Raw genomic sequence first — 26,582 nt, 5'->3', positions numbered from 1 at the left:
CTCAGATTCACTGTATTTTGGTTGTTGTGTTGAAAAGAAACTGCATTATCTGATGTGTCGACCTTTCCTGATCCATTCTTAGGTTGTGTCCAAAGAATGTAGTTTTTCTTTATCTGACAGTGTCTAAGATCCTCTCTCTCTGATTATAATTTTCTTGGCTTATTGGTCTTCTATACTGATCATCTCCTGTTCTTCTGAGTTCCAATGTCCTCCTGCAAGTCCTACATTTCATAAGTTCTAGCCTCCTAAGTAATCAAATGGTTCAAATGGCTCTGAGCACTATGGGACTTAACAGCTATGGTCATCAGTCCCCTAGAACTTAGAACTACTTAAACCTAACTAACCTAAGGACATCACACACATCCATGCCCGAGGCAGGATTCGAACCTGCGACCGTAGCAGTCGCGCGGTTCCGGACTGAGCGCCTAGAACCGCGAGACCACCGCGGCCGGCCCTAAGTAATCCTATTTATACAAGATTCAGACTTTTTCTGTTTATAATAATTCAGGTCAGATCACTGCCATGTAATGTTTTAGTTTTGCATTGGTCTGAATGTTTTTATTATTGTAGATGTTCATAGTGAGTTTGTATCTGAAATTCATCTTGTTTGTTCATATCCCATAGCTTCTTTTTCTATGAAACAAGTTTCTATCCATTCCACCATAGCATTAAAATCCGCACAGACAGTTTTGAAAAGCATATCTTATTTAAAAGTTAATAAAAGGATAATAAATATGGAGAGGGAACAAATGTTTTTAACAAATTGCATATATTTTACAAAACAGGAACACTTTTTACAAGACTACTTACAGTAGTTCATTTGAGAGACTAGTTGTTTCAGAACATACCCAACTGGTACTGGCTGCAAATACTGTTAATGATAGTGTCTTAGAAAGAGTCAGCAGTAAACTCTGGTTTACTAGAAAGTAAACTAGAGCTAACCAGTAACACACAGATTCAACCTAATTATTCAGGAGAGCTTATAACATTCTGCCATAACTTTCCTTACTATATTTGCTTCTTTATCTGATAGAAATACCATAGGTGAAATTATGAGATGTAGAGGAAAGCTTCCTGGAACATATGACTAAAATTTCCATTACCCAAAAAAGTTATGTCTTGAAATCTTTTGCCCCTAAAATTTTTATAATTTCATAACATGATAAGTGGAACTTTCTCTAACTTTATAAAATCAGACTTTATACCTTAAGTTTAAAAAAAGGTTAATCAGTTTTTCAAAAAAATAGAATGACACAGTATAATTTAAAATTTACTATATGAAGTGAAGAATAATTTACAGCTGATATGTCCATTTCATATCAGTAAAACTATTCTGCCAGTATTTCAGTTCTACACCAGAAGAAAGTAAAATACTTATTCTGTTAGAAACTATATTTGAAATATAAGCACATGTTTTCCCATATCCAGTATGAGAAACTGTCAACATACTTACACAAAATGTTTTCCAGATTAGATTAAACACGTGAATCACTGCTGTTATATTCTCTTAATAATTGATGTGATACTAAAGCACACATTACTAATTTCATGTTTGTTTATCTTCTTTCACATAAATAATTGTGCACCTCAAACTCCATAACCCTGTTGTTACATTGTTTGTACATTTTTATCTTTTCAGCTGAATATGTTGCCCAGGTTACAATAAAAGGAGGTAAAATTCTGATGTATGATATATTTTATGTATTTATGTTTATAAAATGCAGGCAGCAATCAGACTGACAGCATAACAAAACAGTTGTACCAAATCTTGAATATTTGAAGTTAAACAGTTTTCATCAGGAAATAAGTGTTCAAATCCAATCACGACAGTGTACACTTTATTATTTTTCCCTTTCAGTTTGTCTTCTGCAAAATAAATTTTGATGTTATGCTGATGAGATTCAGTACTGGTGCTTTTATAATGATATTTGCTCATTCACCACAACTAGTCGTGGCACACAAAGTCATTTTGCTGACTCAACTGTCATTGTAACATTGTTTTTGCTTCACTAGCTTAAAAATGTCAGTAATATCATTTTCAGTGTCAGCTGAGTGATACAATTAACTGTTGATGACATCACTTCATCAAGATCCATCAGTAACTTCTTTTACTGAAGCAGTACATCCCCTGCATTATGCCTTTTCAGTGGGGGCTGACTCAGTGTTTTCTGTAAAAATAAGCATAAAACAATTAAGAATTCTGAAACTGTTTTACAAGTATGGTAAGCAAGTTTACTGAAATAAAAAAGATTTATGTCAGGCAAATACATACACATATGAACACACACATTCTTTGTGTTCTTTAGATCAAGAGCCATTATTGATGCTTGGTTATGAGAGACTTAGCCTTTGTTCCTTTACATTGTCATGCTTGGTTGTGAGTTATTTATCCTTTTTTCTTGTACATCTAAAATGGTTCTATGTATCTAAAGTTGTCATGTTTTATCAAAATCTATAGAATGCCTGGTCTTTTGTAAACTTGAGATCACAGAACAGAAAATGATGATAGGCAGTTAGGTGCTGTCTGGATAAAGAACCACGGGGTAGTCAGTAGTGTAGAAGGGGAGAGGGTATCATAGTGTAGAAGGAAGAGAATGACGAAATTCTAGGTGACAAAGAATCGATATCTGTGAATAAGAACTGTGGAGGGCTGGAGGGAAACTAGGCAGGATGTCAGCTCAGGTCCCACTGAGCATGGACAAAGAGGTGGAATGGGAAATAAGAATGTTAAGTGAAGGCATCAGAAGTGTCAGAGAAATAGTTATAGGAGTGCAAGAGGGAAGGTAAATGGAAAGTCAGATAAATATTTTTTAATTATGGCAGTGCATCTCTACTCCTACGGTTTGTTTGGGCATACACAAACACCCTCAGCAAAACCACTGCATCCATTTCTGTTACTTTGTTAATCATCAACATTTCTAACTGCATAATTATTGGACTCCCCTTCTTCAAACAACAGCTCTTCACACGGATACAAAATCTTTCCACCTCACTTAATATTTTGTATGAAATTATTATTATGTGGTCTGTGTTGACACTATTAACTTGCTCATAAAATCTTCAACAGCTGCTCTGAGACCAAATTTCTACATCTACAACTGTACTCTGCAAAGTGCAGGCCAGGGGGTACTTCTCATTATACCACACATTAGGGTTTCTTCCCATTCCATTCATGGCTGCTATACCACCTCTATGTATGATTTGATTAGTCTAATCTTGTATACTTGGTCCCTATGGGAGCAATACAAAGGCAGACATAGCACATTCCCAGATTTGTCTCTTATTACTCATTCTTGAAATTTTTAAAAAGGCTGCTAAGGGATAGCTGATGTAGGTTCTCAAAACTCTGTAAGTAGGCTTTTCATGGATAGCAGGCATCTAACTTCAATCATCTGCCACTTCAAGTTCTTCAGGATTTGTGTGACACTCTTCCATGACTCAAACACACTTGTGATCATTCATTCTGCCTTCTTTGTATATGTACAATATTCCCTATTAGCCCTGTTTGTTATGGATCCCACACATGAGCAGTATTCTAAGCCATGTCACGCAAGTGTGTTCCTATTAATCTCCTTTGTTGAATGACTGCATTTTCTCAATGTCCTACCAATGAACCAAAGTCTACCAACAGCTTTACCTATGACTGAGCCACTGTGATCTTTCCATTGTATATTCCCACAAATGAAATGGCTCTTTTGGAAAGTAAAGAATGTTTTTTCTACAGAAATTTTTATTTGATGTAATTAAACAAAACTGTATTTTACATACAGTTTGATACCCAAGCTACTCTTCAACCTAGTCATACTGTTCAACCAGCTTTTGCCGGCCGTGGTGGTCTAGCGGTTCTAGGCGCTCAGTCCGGAGCCGCACAACCGCTACGGTCGCAGGTTCGAATCCTGCTTCGGGCATGGATGTGTGTGATGTCCTTAGGTTAGTTAGGTTTAAGTAGTTCTAGGTTCTAGGGGACTGATGACCACAGATGTTAAGTCCCATAGTGCTCAGAGCCATTTGAACCATTTTTTTCAACCAGCTTTTCTTTGTCTTCTGCATAGTCAGTTGCCACCAAGTTGTTGAAGCACTGGTTAACAGCTCTTTTAAGTTCACCATCACCACCACAGCATTGTCCACTGGAAAAAAAAAAGAGAAAAAAAAAAAAAAAAAAAAAAAAAAAAAAAAAAAAAAAAAAAACACGATCTTTCAATTTGGGGGATGATCACTTAGGGCTAAGTCAGGACTGTATGGCGGATGTTGAAACATTTCTCATTGTAACCACTGAAGCAAGTCCTTTGTCACTTGTTGTATGTGGACATGCATTATCATGAAAGACAATGACTGCAACTGGTTAGCATTCCACGCTGCTTGTTTTTAAGGCCACAGTGAAGTCACTGAAGAGTCCAACAGTAAGCCGCTGCAATTATGGTCTCACTATAGACACATAGTTGATGAGTGGGAAACTCTTCTGATCACAAAACACTGCAGCCATAACCTTTTTTGTACTCAAAATTTGTTTTGCTTTTCTGGTTTGTTTTGGGATTGCAAGTGACACCATTCCATTATCTGCTGCTTTGTTTCTGATGTGAAATGTGATGTCCAAGTCTCATCACAAGTAACAATGTGAATCAAAAATTTATCACCATCCTTTTCACAGTGACTATGTCAATGCAGCTGCCATTTGTTTGGTTTTGTGTCTGTATGGCCAAATTATAGGAACCCACCTGGCACACACTTTTTTATAGCCCAGATCTGCACTAATGATCTTTTTACAACACAGTTTTTGAAATATCTGGAAAGAGTAAGTGCAGTCCACTAATTGTGAAATGCCTATCTTCTTGGATTTTTCTTTCAGTCCTTGCTTTGAGTCCATCAATCACCACTCAGAGCCAGACCAAGTGATCTTCATGTGAACAGCCAATCTTCACATGGCCAGTCTCCTATTCGCCATTAAATATGATATACCACTTCCAAACTGACCTCAGTTACCCATCTATAAATTCTGCACATTTAAAAAGTAGATAACACTAAGCACCTCACATTTTGAGGGGATCATCAATTTTGTCACACATTTTAAAACTGCACAACTAAGTAGTAAGCAAGTGTATCAGATCATACCTGCCACCAAACTTAAGCAGATGAGTACTTAGGTCAGTGGTCACTCAGTGGTGGCGATGGGGTGACATGATCACATGTCAAAACAAGAGTCCTTCACTTTCTGAATGACCCTCATAGTTACATCTAGCCATTTGTATGAGTCGACTGATCCCAACTGTGATTCATTGAAACTGCAGTCACATCATATTTCTTTTTTGTGTCATATGAAGGGCACAGTTTACATTTCTGAACATAAAGTAAACCGCCAACCTTTGGAAAACTGTCTGTTTTTCAGATAGTACTTCATTGTAGATACATAGTTAAATCATCTAAAAAAGTTCTGAGGTTACCATTAATATTGTCTATCATATCATTAGCATATAACATGAGCAGTAAGGGTACACACTGTTAGACATTTCTAAGGCTGTTCATGACTCTTTAATTAAGATGACGTGTGGCATTCTCTCTACTGAGGAATACCTGACCCGGTCACAAATTTTGTTTGCCACCTCATATAATCATACTTCAGTTAATAAGCATCGTTGTGATACAAAGTCAAATTCTGAATTACTGCACCCATGTGATTTTCATCATCCATGGCTTTCAGAATGTCATGTTAGGAAAGTGAAAATTGGGTTTTGCATGACCAGTGTTTGTGGAATCCATCCTGGTTAGTGTGGAGGAAGTAATTATGTTTGATCTACTTCTTTGTATTTGAGCTCTGAATATGTTTCGACAGCCATGTTAGTCAGCTGCTCCAAAAACAGAGAGAGAGAGAGCTTCACTGCAGTTTCAAATTCACCCAAAACCTTTTAGATAAACAAAACTGAGCAAAACCAAAATTAGCTTAAAGAGAGCCATGCATGAAGCGTTCAATGAAATCAAAAGCAAAATTCAATCTACCACTCCGACAGAAAATTCTGAGATGTTCTGATCTTATGTTAAATCAGAAAATGGATCAAAGCCATCTCCCACACCCACAATGAGCATAGTGACACTGAAAGAGAAGATGACAGAGAAAGGACTGCAATACTAAATTTATTTTTTCAAAATTGTTTCTCTGAGTAAGTTCCTACTGCAATTCCTCCTTTAAATCTTCTCATGCGTATCAAAATTACAGATACTGAAATAAATGATCATATGACAGACATCATTTGAATCACTCAATAGAGGAAAGCCAACTGGACCTGATAGGATTCTATGTAGAGTATGCAAAAGTAATTGTTCCTCTTCCAGCAGCAATGTACTGTCGTTTGCCAGAGGAGCACAGCATTCTTAGTGATTGAAAAAATAGGTACAGGTCATTCTTGTTTCCAAGAAGGGTTGTTCTACTTCGAGAACTCCGGGATAAATTCTAGAGACACTCTTATTTCACCATCTCAAACACATGATATTTTAAGGATGAGTGTGTGAGAGTGGAAATGTGCCTACTGCGCCACAGTTTGTGTGTGTGCAGGACAGGCGTGTGTTACGAGAAGACTAAAGTTGTGGCGGTCTATGGGAACTGACAAGTGGTGGCCGCACATGCCTTAGAAGCCATATGACCAGTACGAGGAGTAATCAAGGGCTACTCTTTGGTGCAGTGAAATAGTAGGGACTGTTGGGAACAAATGAAATAGGTTTTACCTAGAGACTCATATATACTCTGTTGTTCGACTTTCTAGGAGCAAGAACTGTTTTAACAAGGTTTATTAAAACCAAATGAGACTGTAATGGTATATGTTAGAGACTGTAATGGTATATGTTAAGTACTAAGGTATTCCAGACTGGATGATTTGTGAGACTTGAAAGCGCATGTGAAACTTGTGTAGTTGTTTTATTGTGAAGATGAAAATATAGCAAAGTTGATATGAAAGTATTCTGAGAGTAAGAAATCATTTCAAAAGAAGAGAAGTAGTTCAGTATCATTTCCCTCACCAGCACAAAATCTTTGGAGAAGAAGCATTGCGAAGATCGACACAGCCGTCTGTCCTGAGAAGAAGATCGGCTGCACACAATACGTAAATCACTCGAGAGAGACGTGTGAGTCTTGCACCCCAGTACCACACAGTCTCTGGTCATCAGGAAAACATTTGAGGGTCATTGAACAGATGCACAAAAGTATAGGGCTTTATTACTGATGTCAGTATGTTGTTGAATTTTGGAACACATTTAATGCTCACCTATGATGATATTTCTAGAGACAAAAAAAAAGAAAAAAAACTCCTCTTTGGGAATCAGTATGGATTCTGCAAGCAACGATCATTTGAAATCGATCTCTCTCTCTCTCTCAGGGATTTTCTCTGCCTTGTGATGGCTGGGTGTTGTGTGCTGTCCTTAGGTTAGTTAGGTTTAAGTAGTTCTAAGTTCTAGGGGACTTATGACCACAGCAGTTGAGTCCCATAGTGCTCAGAGCCATTTGAACCATTTTCTCTCTCTCTCTCTCTCTCTCTCTCTCTCTCTCTCTCTCTCTCTCCCACTCTCTTTCTCTCTGCTCATTCACAAAATCCAGAAGCCATCAGATAACCTCAGATTATGCCAAGTTCCTTGACTTTCAGAAAGTGATGTTAGATACAGTTCTGCACTCCCACCTCATGAACAAAATAAGAACATAGGGAATATCAGACCTGCTATGTGACTGGATTGAAGAGTTCCTGAGAAACAGAACAGAGCATGTCATTCTCAATGAAGTGAACTCTTCAGACATAAAAGTAACTTCTGGTATACCATACGGTAGTGTTATAGGACCATTACTTTTCATAATATACATACGAAGTTTGCAAAGTCTATTAGGATTTTCAAGGATGATGCTGTTGTATACAAAGAAGTCAAAACACTATTAAAAGTGACGAAGTGCATAAATACCAGCAGAGGATCAACACTTATTGCAGGTACTGGCAGTTCAAAAAATGGTTCAAATGGCTCTGAGCACTATGGGACTCAACTGCTGAGGTCATAAGTCCCCTAGAACTTAGAACTACTTAAACCTAACTAACCTAAGGACAACACACACATCCATGCCCGAGGCAGGATTCGAACCTGCGACCGTAGCGGTCGCGCGGTTCCAGACTGTAGCGCCAGAACCGCTCGGCCACCAGCGGCCGGCTACTGGCAGTTGACCAACATAAATAAATGTAACATATTGCAGATAATCAGCAGAAAGTCACATTATTTTATGATTACACAATTTCAGAACAATCACTGGAAGCAGTCACATCCACTAAATTCATTATTATTTTAGCCCATGTGGCCATCATTCCTTCTTACATAACCCACTGAATATATGGGAGTATATGTAACCACATAAATCTAATTGTAAATAAGGCAGATCCCAGACTGAGATAACACTGGCAGAACCATCATAAAATGTAATCCACTCATGAAGAACATAACAAAGCCATCGTATGACCAATCCTCAAATATTGATACATTGGCAGTGTGGGATTTGTAGCAGATAGGATTGATAAAGGAAAGATGGAAGATCCAAATAAGAGCTGTGGATTTCATTACAACTCTGCTTACTTAACATGAAAGCACCAAGGAGATGCTCAGAAAATGACAATGGCAAAATTACAAGTGAACTGCTGTACATCACATTGTGGTTTACTGTTGAAATTTGAAGTGTTTACCTTCCTGGAAGAGTCATTCAATATACTGCTTTCTCCTACAAATGTCTTGCAAAATGTCCATAGAGGTAAAATTAGAGCTATTCAAGTAGGATTATCAATAATAATTCCTCCATCAGGTAGTTTGTGATTAGAACAGGAAAGGGGGGAAGTGACAGTGGTACACAAAATATCCTCTACCACAAACCAGAAGTGGCTTCTAGAGCATAGATGTAGCTGTAGATTTTAGTGGTCATCGAAGGATTCAAAACAGGTGCTGTGTTGTTCCTACAATGGAGCACCAGCAGCCAAATGTCTGCCAGCTCCACACAATTCAAATGACTGCAGCTCCTCTTGAACCCAGCAGGGCTAAAAAGTCACTGAACAGACCATCAGACTGCGATGGCGCTGGCCGTGCCAAAATTTCAATCATAGCACACAGCTAGCATCAGTGTGTGCCAATAAAGACTATTGCTTCCGCAACCCAGACAATCAGAAAGATGTACCACTCTGCACATCATGGATTTAGGCTCAGACCTGTGCAGCAGAAGACAATGACATCACCAGCCCATAACTGATGAACTTCACCAGCACCACTGCCACTATCGCCTTCCAGTCCACTGTCCACTGCTGCTCTTCAACCAAAAACACCATGCCCCTGGTGACTGGACTCTGCCAGCTCAGCATGCCTGCTTGTTTTTGTGATTGTAACTAGGAACATTAAAGTTTTCATTACTTGTGCTTTGCGCAGACATAGTGTTCCCAACGAGTATGCTCCACAGTGGCTTGTTGGACCTTTAGCTGTTATTCAGCAAGGGACTTGGTTATTTGTTTTCCTGTTATTGACATTTTGTAAAAATGGACTGTTTGTCCGCCCCTCGTGGTCTCGCGGTAGCGTTCTCGCTTCCCGAGCACGGGGTCCCGGGTTTGATTCCCGGCGGGGTCAGGAATTTTTCCTGCCTCGAGATGACTGGGTGTTGTTGTGTCATCTTCATCATCATCATTCATTCCCATTACGGTCGGAGGAAGGCAACGGCAAACCACCTCCATTAGGACCTTGCCTAGTAAAGCGGTGCAGGTCTCCTGCATCGTTCCCCTACGCTCTGTAAAGAAGCATGGGACTTCATTTCCATTTCATTTTCAAAAATGGACTGTTTACTACAGGGGTCAAAAATAGCTCTTCTTGCCACAGTAAGTGTTCGATGAAGTATTTAATTTCTACGGTGTTAACTGACTGTGAAAGACATTTCAAGAAGCATTTTTTTGTGTTGTTAATATTTAGCTATATGCTCAACTGTGCACATTCAGTGTAATAGTGTCAATAAACATTTTTCCAGTTTAGATTCCATGTAACAGTTGTGTCATATATAATAATGGTGATAAGTTAAAAACTGTGTTTTACACATGCTGTTGCAGAAAATGACCTGGTGATTTTTTTATTCTCCATGGCAGCTCCAACAGAGACAGTGGATATCAAAAAACTTGTACTCATACTTCTCCAGCAGATGGAGCAGACTAATGAGAGGTTGGTGTCAAGGCTGGAGATTATATACCAGTTCAAGCCACTAGTGTTGGGCCAATTAACACAGATAGACTCATTGGTTTGGAATCTTCATCAAGTGCCTTGCCCTTTGACCAGAAGGTGGAACCTTAGGACAGCTAGGTTACCCATACTTCTGCATTTATAAGTTTACAGGTGACCTGTAGCCCACACTTTCCTCCTGGCTCATGCAAGTCCTTCAGTGTTCCAATTAGTTAAACAACTACACCCTCAAGCAGAGCCCCAAGCCCTCGCCTATGATACATCAAGGCTAGCCTCAATTCACAGATCCACATTGAGGCAGGGAGGCATAAGTTTTTTAGCTGTTAAAAGATAGAATCAGAGTCATGCCATGATTGTATTGGCCCATTACAGAGACTGTAAATTCATGTGTACTAATAGAGAGTGCCATTAATCTTATGCTTCCTTGCTAGATATAAACATGGTTCCAGTGCATGCTCTCAACGAAACAATGAGGCAGTATCTCCTTAAACTCAAGGACTCTTCATTTGATGTGTGTTTCCCAATTATTTGTGCATATGAACAGTTGCTCCACTCTTCAGCAGCCCTGTAGGATCTCACCTTGGTGTTTGTGTCCACGTCAGCCATGCCTGCCTGTGGACCCCAACGGTATTCCACAAGCAGGATGGGGTACCCCTAAGAGGCTGCCCACAATAGCCACTCCCATCACGCATGCAATGTTTCATACAACACACATGCCAGCAATCTCATTTTCGAAAAGTGAGATGAAAATCTTGTGGCAAAACAGGACATAAAGCGGAGATCTGCCACTCTTCTTCACATATGAATGTGCATTATATTCAAGTTGAACAATTTGTGGAAAAAATATACATGGATGCCCATTACATCCTCAACTATCCATCATCCACCCAACAGTTCAATCACATCAACCCCCGCCTACACCATCACAGGTATGCCCCACAAGGCCAGGTGTGGGCAGGTGTAGGCCATAATGCATCCCAGCCACCATTTAGCACCTCCTCGGAAGGGCCAAGGTAGAAATCACATATACTGATGGGTCGAAAAACAAGTGCCACCTTAACCAAATTTACCCATCATGGGTACCTTCAGAACTGACAGAAAGTCTGACACCACTATTTGTTCCAAAAACCCCTGTACCAGCAGCTGGCAATGACCAGGTGCCAGCCTGGAAGGACTATCTGACCACCAGCAACTCAACAGCTGCCCCAGCAGGACATTCCAATGGCCATCAATCTGTCAGCTGGAGCTTCACCCCCCCCACCCCTCTCTCCCCCCTCCTGGTATTGGAGGGATCAATTTCAGTGAGGCCACAACAACTTGTCTCCACCTCAACACCCCCATTCTAGGAGGAGAGGGTTGCTGTGGCATGCCTAACACAGAGGTCCAGCAGCCAAATGGCTGCCAGCTGCACAATTCAAATGATTATGGCTCCACTCGAACCATGGAAAGGCCATGAGGTCAGCAAGTATATCATCAAATCTCATTCATCGCACACAGCTAGCATCAGCCTGCGCTGGTCAAGACCGTGTCTGCTTCTGTGGCCCAGCCAAGCAGCCAATTGGGAAGATGCAGTACTTTGCACATCAAGGATTTAAGCTCACACCAGGCTGGTAGAAGGCAGTGATGTTGCAAGCCCAGTACCGATGAACTACACTAGAACTGCCGCCACTGTCACCTTCCAGTCTGCCATTCATTGCCGTTCTTCAATCAAGATGTCGCACCCCTGGGGACTGGACCGTGCCTGGATAGTGCATCTGGACTCTGTCATCATTTTGATGATGGTAGCTACAACCACTAACTTTTCCATTACTCATGCTCTGCGCAGACTGACGTTCAAGAAGAGTGTGCTGCCAGTTATATCATGCAGTAAAGGGCTTGATTATTTGTCTTCCAATTGTTGACATTTTGTAAGACCGAACTGCTTACTACAGTGTTCAAGAACAGCTCTTCATGCCACAGTAACTTTCCTGAAGGAGTATTTAATTTCTATGGTGTTAATTGATTAGTTGTGGAAGACTCTTCACGAAGCATTTTTTGTGTTGTTGTTAATATTTAGCTAAACACTCAGAACTGTGCACATTCAACATGTTGTTGTTGTTGTTGTTGCTGTGGTCTTCAGTCCTGAGACTGGTTTGATGCAGCTCCCCATGCTACTCTATCCTGTGCAAGCTTCTTCATCTCACAGTACTTACTGCAACCTACATCCTTCTGAATCTGCTTAGTGTATTCATCTCTCGGTCTCCCTCTACAATTTTTACCCTCCACGCTGCCCTCCAATTCTAAATTTGTGATCCCTTGATGCCTCAGAACATGTCCTACCAACTGGTCCCTTCTTCTTGTCAAGTTGTGCCACGAGCTCCTCTTCTCCTCAATCGTATTCAATACCTCCTCATTAGTTATGTGATCTACCCATCTAATCTTCGGCATTCTTCTGTAGCACCACATTTTGAAAGCTTCTATTCTCTTCTTGTCCAAACTATTTATCGTCCACGTTTCACTTCCATACATGGCTACACTCCATACAAATACTTTCAGAAATGACTTCCTGACACTTACTCTATACTCAATGTTAACAAATTTCTCTCCTTCAGAAACGCTTTCCTTGCCATTGCCAGTCTACATTTTATATCCTCTCTATCTCGAACACCATCAGTTATTTTGCTCCCCAAATAGCAAAACTCCTTTACTACTTTAAGTCTCTCATTTCCTAATCTAATTCCCGCAGCATCACCTGACTTAATTCAACTACATTCCATTATCCTCTTTTTGATTTTGTTGATGTTCATCTTATATCCTCCTTTCAAGACACTGTCCATTCCACTCAACTGCTCTTCCTAGTCCTTTGCTGTCTCTGACAGAATTACAATGTCATTGGCGAACCTCAAAGTTTTTATTTCTTCTCCATGGATTTTAATACCTACTCTGAATTTTTCTTTTGTTTCCTTTACTGCTTACTCAATATACAGATCAAATAACATCGGGGAGAGGCTACGACCCTGTCTCACTCCCTTCCCAACCGCTGCTTCCCTTTCATGCCCCTCGACTCTTATAACTACCATCTGGTTTCTGTACAAATTGTAATTAGCCTTTCGCTCCCTGTATTTTACCCCTGCCACCTTTAGAATTTGAAAGAGAGTATTCCAGTCAACATTGTCAAAAGCTTTCTCTACGTCTACAAATGCTAGAAACATAGGTTCGCCTTTCCTTAATCTTTCTTCTAAGATAAGTCGTAGGGTCAGTATTGCCTAACGTGTTCCAATATTTCTACGGAATCCAAACTGATCTTCCCAGAGGTCAGCTTCTACCAGTTTTTCCAATCGTCTGTAAAGAATTCACGTTAGTATTTTGCAGCTGTGACTTATTAAACTGATAGTTCGGTAATTTTCATATCTGTCAACACCTGCTTCCTTTTGGATTGGAATTATTATATTCTTCTTGAAGTCTGAGGGTATTTTGCCTGTCTCATACATCTTGCTCGCCAGATGGTAGAGTTTTGTCAGGACTGGCTCTCCCAAGGCCGTCAGTAGTTCTAAAGGAATGTTGTCTACTCCTGGGGCCTTGTTTTGACTCAGGTCTTTCATCGCTTTGTCAAACTCTTCATACAGTATCCTATTTCCCATTTCATCCTCATCTACATCCTGTTCCATTTCCATAATATTGTCCTCAAGTACACTGCCCTTGTATAGACCCTCTATATACTCCTTCCACCTTTCTGCTTTCCCTTCTTTGCTTAGAACTGGTTTTCCATCTGAGCTCTTGATATTCATACAGGTGTTTCTATTTTCTCCAAAGGTCTCTTTAATTTTCCAGTAGGCAGTATCTATCTTACCCGTAGTGAGATACGCCTCTACATCCTTACATTTGTCCTCTAGCCATCCCTGCTTAGCCATTTTGCACTTCCTGTCAGTCTCATTTTTGAGACGTTTGTATTCCTATTTGCCTGCTTCATTTACCACATTTTATATTTTCTCCTTTCATCAATTTAGTTCAATATTTCTTCTGTTACCCAAGGATTTCTACTAGCCCTTGTCTTTTTACCTACTTGATCCTCTGCTGCCATCACTACTTCATCTCTCAGAGCTACCCATTCTTCTTCTACTGTATTTCTTTCCCCCATTCATGTCAATTCCCTTATGCTCTCCCTGAAACTCTGTACAACCTCTGGTTTAGTCAGTTTATCCAGGTCCCATCTCCTTAAATTAGCACCTTTTTGCAGTTTCTTCAGTTTTAATCTACAGTTCATAATCAATAGATTGTGGTCAGAGTCCACATCTGCCCCTGGAAATGTCTTACAATTTAAAACCTGGTTCCTAAATCTCCTTCTTACCATTATATAATCTATCTGATACCTTCTAGTATCTCCAGGATTCTTCCATGTATACAACCTTCTTTTATGATTCTTGAACCAAGTGTTAGCTATGATTAAGTTATGCTCTGTGCAAAATTCTACCAGACGATTCCTCTTTCATTTCTTATCCCCAATCCATATTCACCTACTATGTTTTCTTCTCTCCCTTTTCCTACTCTCGAATTCCAGTCACCCACGACTATTAAATTTTCGTCTCCCTTCACTACCTGAATTACTTCTTTGATCTCATCATTCATTTCATCAATTTCTTCATTATTTACAGAGCTAGTTGGCATATAAACTTTTAGTACTGTAGTAGGCGTGGGCTTCGTGTCTATCTTGGACACAATAATGCGTTCACTATCCTGTTTTTAGTAGCGTACCTGCACTCCTATTTTTTTACTCATTATTAAACCTACTCCTGCATTACCCCTATTTGATTTTGTATTTATAACCCTGTATTCACCTGACCAAAAGTCTTGTTCCTCCTGACACCGAACTTCACTAATTCCCACTGTATCTAACTTTAACCTGTCCATTTCCATTTTTAAATTTTCTAACCTACCTGCCCAATTAAGGGCTCTGACATTCCACGCTCCGATCCGTAGAACGCCAGTTTTCTTTCTCCTGATAACGACGTCCTCTTGAGTAGTCCCTGCCCGGAGATCTGAATGGGGGACTATTTTACCTCTGGAATATTTTACCCAAGAGGACGCCATCATCATTTAACCATACAGTAAAGCTGCATGCCCTCAGGAAAAATTATGGCTGTAGTTTCCCCTTGCTTTCAGCCCTTCGCAACACCAGCACAGCAAGGCCGTTTTGGTTAGTGTTACAAGGCCAGATCAGTCAATCATCCAGACTGTTGCCCCTGCAACTACTGAAAAGGCTGCTGCCCCTCTTCAGGAACCACATGTTTGTCTGGCCTCTCAACAGGTACCCCTCGGTTGTGGTTGCACCTACGGTACGGCCATCTGTATCACTGAGGCATACAAACCTCCCCACCAACGGAAAGGTCCATGGTTCATGGGGAGGGGGGGCATTCAACTAATGATGGCAATAAACATTTTTCCAGTTTAGATTCCATGTATCAACTATGTTGGACATAATAGGGGTGATCAATTATCATCACTATTTATGAAATATCGATACTGTCCATTCTCACTTTCTTAAATATTGGTGAGGGTCATGACAGTATACAGAAGCAGAAAATCTGAGAATACCTTGATAAAAGACTTGTTATGTGTGTTTTAATTAATTAATATATACAGATGATTGTATGAACACTGGCAGACTTATTCACAAAGAGGTGCTTGTTTTTCCATTGTGGTTTGAGACTAAGCAGGGTACACAGGAAGGCATCCGAAAGAATAAACACCACTTTGACCCAGCAACCACCAATGGGCAAGTTGCACTACATCAGTAGTGAGTGGATAGGTAGGGAATTTGGGCTGATGGGAGGTGTTCTAGGGTAGCAGTGCATCTGTCTAATAACCAGGAGACTTGGGTTTGAATCCCCATCTGGCTCAAATTTAAATCAATGCCTGCTTGCAGCCAGTGTCCGTAACTCGTTTTCTGTGTAACATCAGTGTTAAAGGCAAAACAAAAACTTTCATTCAGTGCCTAAAATATCTCCTCAACCAACAGTCACTTGAAGTTTTCTGAGTATCTCAGAATATGCTCCAGAAACTAGAACCATTACTGAACTATAGTTTGAAAAAGATCTGTGTGGCTGTACAGAAAAGAGAACAATGTGGTTCAGTATTGTCTGCAAGAACAATTATGGAGAAGCACGAGTAAAAAGGAAAATATGTCACTTTCGCTTTCTTAGATATTGATGAGGATCATGACAGTATACAGAAGCAGAAAACTTGAGAATACCTTGAGAAAAGACTTGTTATGTGTGTTTCAATTAATTAATATATACAGATGATTGTATGAACACTGGCAAACTTATTCACAAATAGGTGCTTGTTTTTCCATTGTGGTTTGAGACTAAGCAGGGTGCACAGGAAGGAATTTTCATAATTTTATTCATCACTCTATCACAATTTTAGGCTCATGCCTTTGCAGATGATGATTTAATGTGGGATGAAAATGACACTAAAGTAAAACAGAAATTGAATGACTGGATTCTGTATTCAAGCCATTAGACTAAAAACCTCCTTTATGTGGTGAGTAGCAATCTATTGGTTTCATAATATTGATGTTATTCCATCATGGACTTTCCACTGTTTGATTCAGCTGTAAGAAATTACTGATAAAATGAAGTCAGTTGTGACACCTGTTGTTCAGAGAAAAAGTGTTCTTAAATGTGTTTCTACACTGAAGCTGAAAACGTTCATAAAACAAGCAAATATCCTTTCATGACATGTTAACACTGTACTTTATAATATCAAAATTAATACAAATATAAATGCAGAAATTATTTTCCTACCTTTACTTTTCTTTGGCTCATTCCAAGGCTGCACTACTGCACTTCCAAAGATAACAAAAAGTGTGTTTCCAAAAAGATATATACCCGAAGAAATATAGAAAACAAGTTGCCACTTTTCTCTGGTGCTCTGTATGAAACAAAAATAAAATAAAGTAATAATCATCAGATAGACAGGAGTTTAAAGTCTACATATAACTACATTGATTTATTCATTCAGTCATCTTGTTTTGTAGATCCTACAATGAAGAGAATCTTCAAAGCTGTGGAATATTCATTTGTCCTGTTTTGCTGACTCCAATACAAGGATCAAAATGAAAAAGAATGTGAAAAATATCAAAGTACACATTAACAATGCAACTGCATAATAATTTATATCATCATTTTCTTTTTCATACACATCAAACACTTAGCTGTGAAAACATTATTTAGTTTCTCTCTGGTTTACTAGTTCACTGTTAATTTGTCCAGTTTTCTTTCAATTAAAAAAGAGAAAGCTCTCTCAACATGAAGATTGGGTTTAACACTATAATAATAACAATAATAATAATATATTCATTTTTGATCATTTAGTACAATAATATGGATAAATCACTTCTAGATAATTATACAATGGAACAACTGTATTGTATAATACATTCTCACATGCATTTTTGTAATACATAATTTAGAAGCAGTTTTGTGTGTTAATTATTTGCAAAGAATGATGAAACTTTTGTGTTCTCGTTATTCCATCTCTCTCTCTCTCTCTCTCTCTCTCTCTCTCTCTCTCTCTCTCTCTCTCCCACTCAAGTGATTCCACTTGAAGCATTCGCAGTTTTACAACTGATTTCAGAAGTGTGTTTTAGCTAACGGTGATTACATTGAAGGCCAGGAAAGGTATTTTGTTTGTAACTCTTGTTTTCTTTATTTTCTGCAACCATTCACTGAACTTCTCAGTTGCACCTTGTATGTATAAGAAACAGTAATGGTGCCAAGACTGACCCTGAGGAGGCACCCCCTCCCCCCCTCCCTCCCTCCCACCCCTCCACTGCAACCAACCAATTTAACCACACCTCAATCAGATGCCACCTCACAGTCATTCACATCACTGTGGAGAATGGCCTTTTGCCACCTGTTCTTAAAGTATCAGAGGAACCAGTTCTAAACCGCTCCTCTTATTCCACAATGGTCCAATTTCTGCAGTATAGTTTGTGATCAACACAGTTAAAAGCCTTAGTTAAATCAAATAAGCTGCCTACCCCCTAACAACATTTTGTTTAATCCATCCAGTGCCCCACAGAGAAAACAGAATGTACCATTTTTAGGTGTTAAACCACTACCAAAACTAAATTGTACATTTGACAGCAAATTGTGTGAACTGAAAGGATCAATTATTCTTACATGTGAAGCCTTTTTAATTGCTTTTGCAAACACTGATAGCATAGAAAAAGGTCTAAAATCATCTACATTATCCATTCCACAGTTTTTAAAAAGCACTTTCACTACAGGACACTTTAATCGTTCAGGAAACTGCCATTCTTAAATGAAAAATTACAGATGTGTCTAAGTAAAGGGGTTAAAATATGCATCACAGTGCTTTAGCCTCCTGCTAGGTACCCTATCATATCCACAAGAGTCCTTAGTTTCCAGCGAGTTGATTATTGACTCAGTCTTTCCAATGCAAGTACCTCAGAGGAGTACTTCAGGTAGCGGTTTCTATGCCATTTTTTATGAGAAATATAAAATTCCCTGCATAAATTAAGTCTTTATTTAATTCATAGAAATTAAGTTTTAATGTAATTCCCTTGCTACATTCAGAAAGTGATTGTTAAATACTGTATACTTGTTTTGTCAGTAAGAAAAACATTTGTATTATATACTGCCCTTCTGTCCTTGAGCTTGTTCAGTTGGCCAACACTTCTTTCACTAGTGACCATACTGTTTCAATTTTATCCTGAGAGTTAGCTATTCTATTTGCATACAACATGCATTTTCTTTCCTAATGACATATTTCTTACTGTGCTGTTTATAATGAGCTACTGCACCTCAATTGTGGCTATTTCTTAACATTTTAATATGATTCCCCCTTTGTAACACATGATATCCTTTTCCCTTTAGCTAGCCACCCAGGTTATCTGTTAATTTTAGTACCTTGTTTTAAATTATCTGCTGTAAAGCAGCTTTCAAAGGGCATGAGAAATGTGTTGAGGAAAGCATTATATTAATCACCTATGTTATCAGCACTATAAACAACCTGACACACTTTTTTTAATGTAGTTGAAAAAGTATGTGTTGCCACTGAACTGACATTCTTAAATATGTATGTAATTATATTTAACATGTTTGTGTGCACAAATTCCTTTTAGGGTTAAAATTTGTACATAAGGTCTGAAAGGCCATTCATGCTTTTACTAACAGAATGGCCCTCTAGTAATGAAGACTGAATAAAAATGTTATCTGTAGTTAAGCTACTGTTTCTCTATACTCTGGTTGCAAAGAATACAGTCTACACCAGATGATATGAATTTAGACTTTCCAACATTCTTTTCCTTGTATAATCACTTTTCATCTACATCTATGTGATAACTCTGATATTTACAATAAAGTGCCTGGCAGAGGGTTCAATGAACCACCTTGAAGCTGTCTCTCTACCATTCCACTCTCGAACGGCACGCTGGAAAAATGAGCACTTAAATTTTTCTGTGTGAACCCTGATTTCTCTTATTTTATCGGATGATCATTTCTCCCAATGAGGGCGGGTGCCAACAGAATGTTTTCACAATTGGAGGAGAAAACTGGTGATTGAAATTTCATGAGAAGATCCCGTCGCAACGAAAAATGCCTTTGTTTTAATTATTGCCTCTCCAATTCACGAATCATGTCTGTGACACTATCTCCCCTATTTTGCGACAATACAAAACGAGCTGCCATTCTTTGTACTTTTTCAATGTCATCCGTCAGTCCCACCTGATGGAGATCCCACACTGCACAGCAATACTCCAGAATAGGGCGGACAAGTGTGGTGTAAGCAGTCTCTTTAGTAGATCTGTTGCACCTTCTAAGTGTTCTGCCAATGAATTGCAGTCTTTGGTTTGCTCTACCCACAATATTATCCATGTGATTGTGCCAATTTAGATTATTTGTAATTGTAATCACTAAGTATTTAGTTGAATTTACAGCCTTCAGATTTGTGCGACTTATTGCGTAATCGAAATTTAGCTGATTTCTTTTAGTACTCATGTGAATAACTTCACACTTTTCCTTATTCAGGGTCAATTGCCACTTGTCGCACCACACAGATATCTTATCTAAATCATTTTGCTAGTCGTTTTGATCATCTGATGACTTTACAAGATGGTAAATGACAGCATCATTTGCAAACAATCTAAGACGGCTACTTAGATTGTCTCCTATGTCATTAATATTGATCAGGAACAATAGAGGGCCTATAACACTTCCTTGGGGAATGCCAGATATTACTTCTGTTTTACTTGATGACTTTTCGTCTATTACTACGAACTGTGATCTTTCTGACAGGAAATCACGAATCCAGTCGCACAACTGAGGCGATACTCCATAGGCATGCACATGCTTGTGAGGAACGGTGTTGATAGCCTTCTGGAAATCTAAAAATATGGAATGAAGTTGACATCCCCTGTTGATAGCACTTATTACTTCATGAGTATAAAGAGCTAGTTGTGTTTCACAAGAACGATATTTTCTGAAACCGCGCTGACTATGTGTCAATAAATCATTTTCTTCGAGGTACTTCATAATGTTCAAATACAGCATATGTTCCAAAACCCTACTGCAAATCGACATTAGTGATATAGGCTTGTAATTCAGCGGACTACTCCTACTTCCCTTTTTGGGTACTGGTGTGACTTGAGCAATTTTCCAGTCTTTAGGAACAGATCTTTCTGTGAGCGAGTGGTTGTATATAAGTGCTAAATATGGAGCTATTTTATCAGCATACTCTGAGAGGAACCTGACTGGTATACAATCTGGACCGGAGGCCTTGCCTTTATTAAGTGATTTAAGCTGGTTTGTTACTCCGAGGATATCTACTTCTATGTTTCTCATCTTGGCAGTTGTTCTTGATTGAAATTCAGGAATATTTACTTCATCTTCTTTGGTGAAGGACTTTCGGAAAACCATGTTCAATAACTCTGCTTTAGTCGCACTGTCATCAGTGACTTCACCGTTGTTATCGCGCAGTGAAGGTATTGATTGCGTCTTGCCACTGGTGTGTTTTATGTATGACCAGAATCTCTTTGGATTTTCTGCCAGATTTCGTGACAGAATTTCTTTGTGGAAATTATTAAAAGCATCTCGCACTAAAGTATGTGCCATATTTCTAACTTCTGTAAAACTTTACCAATCTTGGGGATTTTGTGTTCTTTTAAATTTGGCATGCTTTTTTCGTTGCTTCTGCAACAACGATCTGACCTGTTTTGTGTACCATGGGGGATCAGTATCATCACTTATTAATTTATGTGGTATATATCTCTCAATTGCTGTCGATACTATCTCTTTGAAAACATTCCACAACTTTTCTACACTTACATGATCAGATCGGAAAGAGTGAAGACTGGCATTAAGAGCATTTTTGTCAGCTTTTTTAAATAGATATACTTTGCATTTCTTTTTGATGATTGTATGTGTTACAGTATTGAGCCTAGGAGCAACTGCCTGGTGGTCGCTAATCCCTGTATTTGTCACAATACTCACTATTTGGCCAGGATTTTTTGTTGCTAAAAGGTCAAGTATGCTGCAACCATTTACGCTTTGAGTGGGCTCATGAACTAATTGTTCAAAATAATTTTCTGAGAAAGCATTCAGTACAATTTTGGATGACGTTTTATGCCTGCCGCCGGCTTTAAATGTATAATTTTTCCAGCATATCGAGGGTAGATTAAAGTCACCACCGACTATAATTGTATGAGCGGGGTACTTATTGAAATGAGACTCAAGTTTTCTTTGAACTGTTCAGCAACTATATCTTCTGAGTCGGGGGGGTTCAATTAATAGTTTAGTCCGATTGTCAGGTATAACCTCTACCCATACTATTTCACACGAACTATCTACTTCAATTCCGCTACAAGGCAAGCTACCTCTGACAGAAATAAATACTCGATCCTTTCTGAACACCATTAGATCATTCTGAACAATGTTAGATTGTTTGAAAAAATTTTGGTTGAACTTATTTCTGGCTTTAGCCAGCTCTCTGTACCTACAACTATTTGAGCTTCAGTGGTTTCTATTAGGGCTTGGAGCTCTGGTTCTTTCCCAACACAGCTATGACAATTTACAACTACAATACTAACCATTTCTACAACTACCTTACTGTGTTTTACCTGCCCACTTTTAGACAGACATCCCTTCTGTGGTTCCCTGAGACCCTCTAACCTAAAAAACCACCCATTCCCTTCCACACAGCCCCTGCTACCCATGTAGCCACCTCCTGTGTGTAGTGGACTCCTGACCTATTAAGCGGAACCTGGAAATCCACCACCCGATGGCTAAGTCAAGGAATCTGAAGCCTACATGATCACAGAACTGCCTGAGTCTCTGATTCAGACCCCCCACTCGGCTCTGCACCAAAGGTCCACAGTCGGTTCTATCAACAATGATGCAGATGGTGAGCTCCACCTTAATCTCAGAAGCAAGACTGGCAGTCTTTACCATTTCTGCTAGACGCCCGAAACCAGTCAGAATCTGCTCCAATCCAAAGCGACACATGTGATTGGTACCGACATGATCCACCATCTGCAGTTGGCTGCACCCTGTACTCTTCATGGCAACCGGAAGCACCCTTTCCACATCTGCAATGACTCCTCCCAGAATGCACATGGAGTGCACGCCGGCTTCCTTCCTCTCCTTGGCAGCCATGTTCCTAAGAGGCCCCATTACGCGCCTAACATTGGAGCTCCCAGCTACCAGCAAACCTACCCTCTGTGAATGCCCAGACCTCGCAGGCTGAGAAGCTTCCTCTGGAACAGGGTGGATGACTGCATCCGGCTCAGAAACATCGTCAGCCACAGATAACGCCAAAAACCTGTTTGTCAAATGAACCAGGGAGGCCCTACGATCGGCCCCTCTAAAAGTTTTTCGCTGCCTGCCAGACTTTGGAATGATCTCCCACTCGACCACGGGTGAGGGGTCAACTTCAGTGCAGGCAGGACCCAGGGCGACCATAGCAGTGGACCAGTCAGAGGACACGTGGGACTTGCTCGACATCCCTCGCATCCCTGCGTTCAATCCCCCACAGTGACGCCCTTGGCAGCAGCCTCAAGCTGTGTGATGGAAGCCAAAGCAGCCTGGAGCTGTGAGTGAAGGGTCACCAACTCAGCTCACATCTGTACCCAGCAATCACAGTTCCTATCCAACTTTTAAAGTTAATATTAAATTCACCACAGACAACTAATTAACTAATTTTTGGTACTCTGTATTAAGTGAAAATATTTTTTTCCTAGGGGGAGCAGGTATCACTCATTAACCTGTAGTGACTCAATCACTGACTGCCTTGGCAAACTTTTTGTTTAGCATGGCAGAGCTCTGCTACAGCGCTGTCTTTGGCCAGCATTTCTAACTCAACAATTGCCATGTGTACTGAGATATCAGCAATAAATGTACATTGTCCCTACTTGCTACCTACATTATTCCACACAGGCATTCTTACCTGGACCCTTCCCCACATTCATGATCCTCTGAAGAATGTCAACACCAACTACAGATTGCTCAGTGTACTTCATCTCATCATCTGTGTGCTGACAATGGAACCAATTACAGTTTAGGTGAACACCGAGTTCAAGACAGTTTCTTAGTGTTTCATTTAGTGCTCCAGATCAGCAGGAATGATCTACATTTTCTGTTAAATGTGTACTGCACCGTACTGTTGGTAGCAACAATGATTCTTGTGTATATGAACAATGGGTAGTGATTGATGACCTTCTGAATGATTTCAGCAATGAGTGTAACCCATTTTCCTACCAATGAGACACTAGTCATCAGACTGTTGGAGACAGAAACAGTGGCATGCCATCAGTGTTTATCATGCCAGCCGAAACAGGAACATTTCCACTGAACCCAATTGTGACATCATATGGAAACCGGCCAGCTGGGCCATGCAACAACATACTAGTGGGATTTTCTTCTGCAGTGCATCTGCATCAGGATAGTTCATTGTTCTCCAACCTCCTGTGCCTCCATATCCACATAATGTAACAGAAGCCTTCTGACTCATTGAGGGGCCTGACAAGGTCTAGGTGCACATGCTGGAAGTGGTCTTGGGTATCAAATTGCGAGCATTTTGGCCTGTCTTAAGAGTGTTGGTAGGCTCTACAAGCTTGAGTCCAGTAATTACAATCACATTGGACATTCGGCCATTTGAAATAGTCTGTGACTATTACAGTTAGCAAGCGGACACCAAGATGTGACAGCCCATGCAGTCAGTTGAAAATAGCCTTCTGCATGATGAATGGGACATGGGTCTAAGGCAGTTCTGTGATATGTCACACAAAACTTGCACAGATGAACCAGGAATAGTGTGTGATGTGACATTTGATTTGCAATTCAGTTATGATGTTGCGTAGGACATCAAGTAATTGCATGGCCAGTAGTTGTGTCTCGGCCAGTTAACTGTAATGCTACCAGCCATGTCATCGTAAGACAGTATGGGGAAGGTAATGACCAGAAAAGTGTTTCTGAAGAAAATAAATTTGTTAATATTGAATACAGATTTAAATGTTAAGAAGAATTTTTTGAAAGTGTTTGTATGGGGTGTAGCCCATATGGAAGTGAAACATGTACGAAAAAGTTTAGACAAGAACAGAATAGAAGCTTTTAAAATATGGTGCTACAAAGGAATGCTGAAGATTAAGTTGGTAGATTGCATAACTAATGAGGAAATACTGAACAGAAAAAGAAATTAATTGTTGCACAACCTGACTAGAGGAAGGAATTGGTTGATAAGACACATTCTGAGATGTCATGGGATCACCAATTTAGTACAGGAGGGAAGTGAGCAGGGGGGGCGGGGAGTAAAAATTGTACAGGGAGACCAAGAGATGATTACAATAAGCAGTTACAGTAGGGTGTAAGTTGCAGTAGTTATTTGGTGATGAAGAGGCTTGCACAGGATAGAGTAACATGGAAAGCTGCATCAAACCCGACTTCAGATGGAAAACCTCAACAACAACAATAACAGCTAAAAAGTGGTGTAAGCAGATGGTATTCTAAGTTCATGTTATAGTCTGTTTAACCAGACTTTGTGTAATTATGTGTGAGGATAGAAAAAACTTGGCATGTCAAGCATTCAGAATTCATTGTGTTCCCTCAGTATACTCCTTTCAGTATTCTTTCACCTTGACTAGAATAATGGCTTCCAACAGAACTGCACATTGGAGTAAGCATTCTGACAATTTTATATTCTCCTGCCATGACCCAAAGAGTTTTGTGACACATGTGAACAGTGCCATATATTTGCAGACCTATGGTTACAGCAGGCCTGGATGCTTCTAAGCATCAGAGCCTGAAATCAGTATGATCAGTTTCCATGGTGATCAATTGCCAGCAGAACTTTGAAGTTTCCCGTCAGTTTTGTTATTTGGCAGCTAGTTAGACAGACAGTCTGTGTGACAGCTATAATGCATTTAGGCTTAGGCACAAGTCTTTTGTTTCACCACACTATGTGCAGTTTATATTTTGGATTAATTTCTTCCAATGTTCCATGGCTCATATTCATGTGGAACTTGTCAGTAGGTTAACAAATAAAATTTATCTCTATGAATAATGGCCATTTACAAAACTGGATGTTTTGTTTTAATCTTGATATACAATAAAATTTGATAAAAGTATGCCAACCACACACATATGATCTACTCATAAATTCATTAATGGGGTAAGAGTTGTCAAGCATAAATAATTTCACTTTGTTTTTAAAACTTTAATTACCTGCCAGCAGCTTTGATTCACAAGGGAAATGATCAGTAATTTTTATTGCTGCATACTTTGGTCCTTTCTGCGTGTGGTTAATTCATCTATAGTATGGACACATTTTGTTCCTAGTGTTATGTTTATGAACAGCACTATTATTTTCAGATAATACCAGATTCATCACAAAAACACATCATAAGACAATAAAAGTATTTTCAAGCTGCTGTAAGTATGTTTATTTTTTTAAAATAGTTGCCTAAATGAAGTTTGAGGATTAAAACTAGATATTATCCTTACAACATGATTACGTGAAAGGAATATATTACAAGGAAGTATGCAATGTAAGATAGTTCTCTGATGCCTTCACCACCAAAATCAGCAATTACACATAGTGCAAATGTTGCTGATTTCCTTCACCTCTCTTCCTTCCCCTTCAAACCTTCTGCCTGAAAGCTTGCCTAATTATAATCTCCTTTTATGTGTGTGTTCTGTCACCACTTGGTGCGTAGTTTTTTTTTTATTCATCCAGTTACATTTAACAGATTATTTTGTACTGTATAAAGTGTAAAATTTTAGTGAGACCCGTTCCCTTTATGTTTACATCAGCCTGTTAGTTGTTATTCTCATGCTCACATTCTGACTGGTGGACTTGTGGAATGAAAATGG

General features: G+C 39.4%; 1 protein-coding gene across 2 annotated transcripts in view; it reads right to left on the bottom strand.

Moving 5' to 3' along the window:
* Positions 1–771: 771 nt before the first annotated feature.
* Positions 772–26,582, bottom strand: part of LOC126243961 (putative inorganic phosphate cotransporter) — a 212,832-nt gene continuing 187,021 nt past the window's right edge. For both annotated transcript variants that reach the window (XM_049948201.1, XM_049948202.1), the window contains 2 exons: positions 17,001–17,127; positions 772–2,168 (listed from right to left, as the gene is read on the bottom strand). In XM_049948201.1, coding sequence (XP_049804158.1) covers positions 2,134–2,168; positions 17,001–17,127 — 162 coding nt within the window. In that variant the 3' untranslated portion in view covers positions 772–2,133. The remainder of the gene's footprint in view (positions 2,169–17,000; positions 17,128–26,582) is intronic.

The sequence above is a fragment of the Schistocerca nitens genome, chromosome 1 (genome assembly GCF_023898315.1).
Source record: "Schistocerca nitens isolate TAMUIC-IGC-003100 chromosome 1, iqSchNite1.1, whole genome shotgun sequence".
Taxonomy (NCBI): Eukaryota; Metazoa; Arthropoda; class Insecta; order Orthoptera; family Acrididae; genus Schistocerca; species Schistocerca nitens.
This window is presented reverse-complemented; position numbering and strand designations above follow the sequence as displayed.